The sequence below is a fragment of the Geospiza fortis genome, unplaced genomic scaffold (genome assembly GCF_000277835.1).
Source record: "Geospiza fortis unplaced genomic scaffold, GeoFor_1.0 scaffold12, whole genome shotgun sequence".
NCBI lineage: Eukaryota > Metazoa > Chordata > Aves > Passeriformes > Thraupidae > Geospiza > Geospiza fortis.
Window position 1 is genome coordinate 1,292,469 of NW_005054323.1, and position 3,312 is coordinate 1,295,780.

Below are 3,312 nucleotides of genomic sequence, written 5' to 3' on the forward strand. Positions count from 1 at the left end.
TTTAAGGATGAAGGAATAGGGGAAGTGAATATAGTCATAATGGTAAAATGACCTAGTGAAACTTTTTGAACGTTCTTGCCTACAAGGAAAGCTACTAATTAAAAAGAAATCAAATTGCTAAGAGGGTATGCAATGGCTATTAGCCAAAAGACAGCAAATAATTAGAAATGTAATTGCTTTACCCTGTTCACAACATTTGTACTTCACAAATAAGTGAATATTTAAAAAGTGATATTGTTTTTCATGTCCTTATAATAATTACTATTCTTTCAACTGTATAGAAGTCACTACTATACCACATGTACTGTAAGATTCAGGGTTTTTCTCTATTTCACCTGCACCACATTAAAAAACAAACACACCAAACCCCCCAAAAAACAAACCAAATCCTAAAACAAACAAACCAAATAGAACAATCCCCATGCCCATTAACACATTCATGTTTCTCTTTCAGTTGAAAATCCAGTGATCTATCTAAAACTTTGAAAGTATAAACTCTCCTGAATTCTAGAATTGCTTCCTCTATTGGCTTGCTCTCACGACATAGAGAGTAGAAGAGTGGGACAAATCACACTAAATTGTTTACTGCCCACCTGCAGCTAACACCTAGTGATTAACATCATCAACATCTTTGTTTTATGTGCCAGTTTGCACAAAGTTAAAAAATATTGCTCATAAAAAGTACTGTGAACAGTGAAGAAAAAAATAATAAACAGTGCATTAAACAGAACATTATAGTTTCACTAAAGAATGGATGCTACCTCTGAAACCCTTTCAGTACATTTAACCTACATTTTGGACCCAAGTGTGCTTTTTTTTCACCCAAAGCTCCAACTGCTTCCAGTGTGAATTTTCAGTAGCCAGTTTAGGATTAGGCCCTTTGCTTTATGAAGTAGGAAGACGATACTAAAATTTTTACAGTAAAAAACAACTGATTTCAAGAAACAGAGCAAAATGGGTGACTGGACAGATTGGTTGCGGGGGGTTAATACTGAAGGAGATATTTTTATTTTTGAAACATGAGACAGACATTTAAAACTAATATTGTTAATCCAGTTGGAGAATTGTGTAGAGTATATAAAGCATTGCGGCAGAATGATCTGGTATAAAATGCTACCTACTTGAATACAACATGCCTAGCCATATTTTGCTGTCTTCCTATGGTGTAAATAGTGAATATTGCTATGGAATGAGAATGTTCAGTTTCCTAGAATTCATCCAGATTTATACCCATCCAACAAAAATAATATTTTTATGCATTAATGAGCCAGTGATGATGCATTATAATTAGTTAAGCATCAGATCGTGTTGGTTGTTATTCCTGCTATGTAGTGTCAGTAGCTCTTATTTGAAAAAAACCCCAGTACATTTGATTCTACTTCTGCTTGTACAGCTCTTCTATCTCAAATACAATGAGTAAGATTCAAAATGTCCTTAAGTGTCTGATTCCAGAATCAAAGTAGGTTAAAAGCACTTGCTAATAAGAACCAGGAAAACAGAGCTTTTCTCTCTCTGTTAAAACATGCCTTGGACGTTTTAATGTTGATGAATACAGGGAACGAGACATTTCAAGTTTCATGTAGGTGAGCAATTAAGAAAAAACCAAACCCCTTCTGTTTATGTTCCAAAACACGGTGTTGTTTTAATGTCATATCTGTCAATATCTCATTAACAACTTGTGCCAGCAGGTTAAGCAAAGTACAACAAAAGTTAGGTAAGTGTTACATTATTATAGACTCCATAGCTACTAGGTACACACACAAAGTATATAATCATGGTTTGCATTTTTATGGCACCTTTCATCTGAAGATCTAAGTACTTTAATAAGCATTAAGTAATTAAGCTTTCCATTGCCATGTACAGAGCAGCAAGGTGGCTAGTCCAAGACAACAAGGGAAGAGCTGGGAACAGAATGCAAGATTTTAAGGTTTGCTTATGCAGGTGGAACACCAGACAAGTTTACATTCCCGTCCTGGGAACCACAATCTATCAAAGCTCACTATCAAGGGTATTTTGTCTCATCTCTTAGAAACCAGTAAAAGCCCACGTTTATGGGTGTGTTCACCAGGGTGCATGCATATATGCACCATATACATAAATAGAAATACACATGTGTTTCTATACACCTATATGTACCTACAGGTGTACATACACACCTATAGGTACAGACCCCATTACACACAGACATATACACATATACAGACATGCACGGAGACACAGATGTATCACTGCTCACTGTCAAAACTGTGCAGTCCTGGAATGAAGTCCAAACTTTTCACTGCAGAAGACTGAGACAGTTTCACTCCCATTTGTGTTGGATGTTTTTAAGTGGGAACACAGAATATTTTGGGAATAATAATGGGAAATTATGACTCTGAATGAGTAAAGCTTTACTTTGATATTGCAAAACATTAAATTTACTATCAGATATAAAACAAAGACTGCTCTTTCTTTAGGATACAAGATGAAGCGCAATACAATTCTAAGGAAGTAATCTGTATCTAGTAAAGGCTAGTGGGGAATTATAAGAAAATGCAGACTGTAACACTACTCTTACCATGTTTAAATGATGCAGTTCAACATTCTAAGACCTCTTTTTAGGTAGCACACAAGTATGTACCAACAGCAAAAGTGTGTATTAAGGCACTGTTATAAGTCCAAAGGTATTTCACACTTCATTGTGGAATTCTGCTATGAATAAGGTGCTTGCTAATAGAAGACATGTTTTGAAGTGTACTTCCCACTGCAAGTTATGTCACCATTTGTCATCTCCTCAGCAAGCACACAGAGTCTGTGGAATTTGTTTGACCCTCATCTTTTTCAAGTGGGCGTATAAACCAAAGTTATTGACAGCTTTCCTCTATCAAGCCCCTCTTAAAAAGAAGCCAGTTTTCCCCAAAGAACAACTTCCGTCTGATCAGAGAGGGTCATTCCAACCAGCACAGCAACTGGCGTGCCCTGAGCCGCACAAGCACGTGAGAGGGCTTGTCCTTCCGAACCTCGGCGTTTTCCGTGGCGCACTGTCAGCAGGTGCCACAGCCCCACCGCCGCCGTCTGGCAAATAATCCGCTTGCTGCACTGTCAGCGCACGTCACCCTGCCGTGTGGGGCTGGGCCGCAGTGCGGGCAGTGCACGGTGCACTGTGCGGCGCTGTGTGCGGTGCAGTGTGCAGTGTGCGGTGCGGTGTGCACTGTGCGGTGCGCGGTGTCCGGATTGCGGTGTGCGGTGCGCGGTGCGCGGCGTGCACTGTGCGGTGTGCGGTGCGCTGTGCGCGGTGTGCACTGTGCACTGTGCGGTGTGCGGTGCGCGGTG

At 39.6% G+C, this 3,312-nt stretch overlaps 1 protein-coding gene across 1 annotated transcript in view; it reads left to right on the plus strand.

Moving 5' to 3' along the window:
• Positions 1–1,095: 1,095 nt before the first annotated feature.
• The window catches only part of LOC102045458 (TLE family member 1, transcriptional corepressor), an 85,062-nt gene continuing 82,845 nt past the window's right edge, over positions 1,096–3,312 (plus strand). The window contains exons 1-2 of the mRNA XM_031056870.1: positions 1,096–1,103; positions 3,031–3,302. Of these exons, the coding sequence (XP_030912730.1) occupies positions 1,096–1,103; positions 3,031–3,302 (280 nt within the window). The remainder of the gene's footprint in view (positions 1,104–3,030; positions 3,303–3,312) is intronic.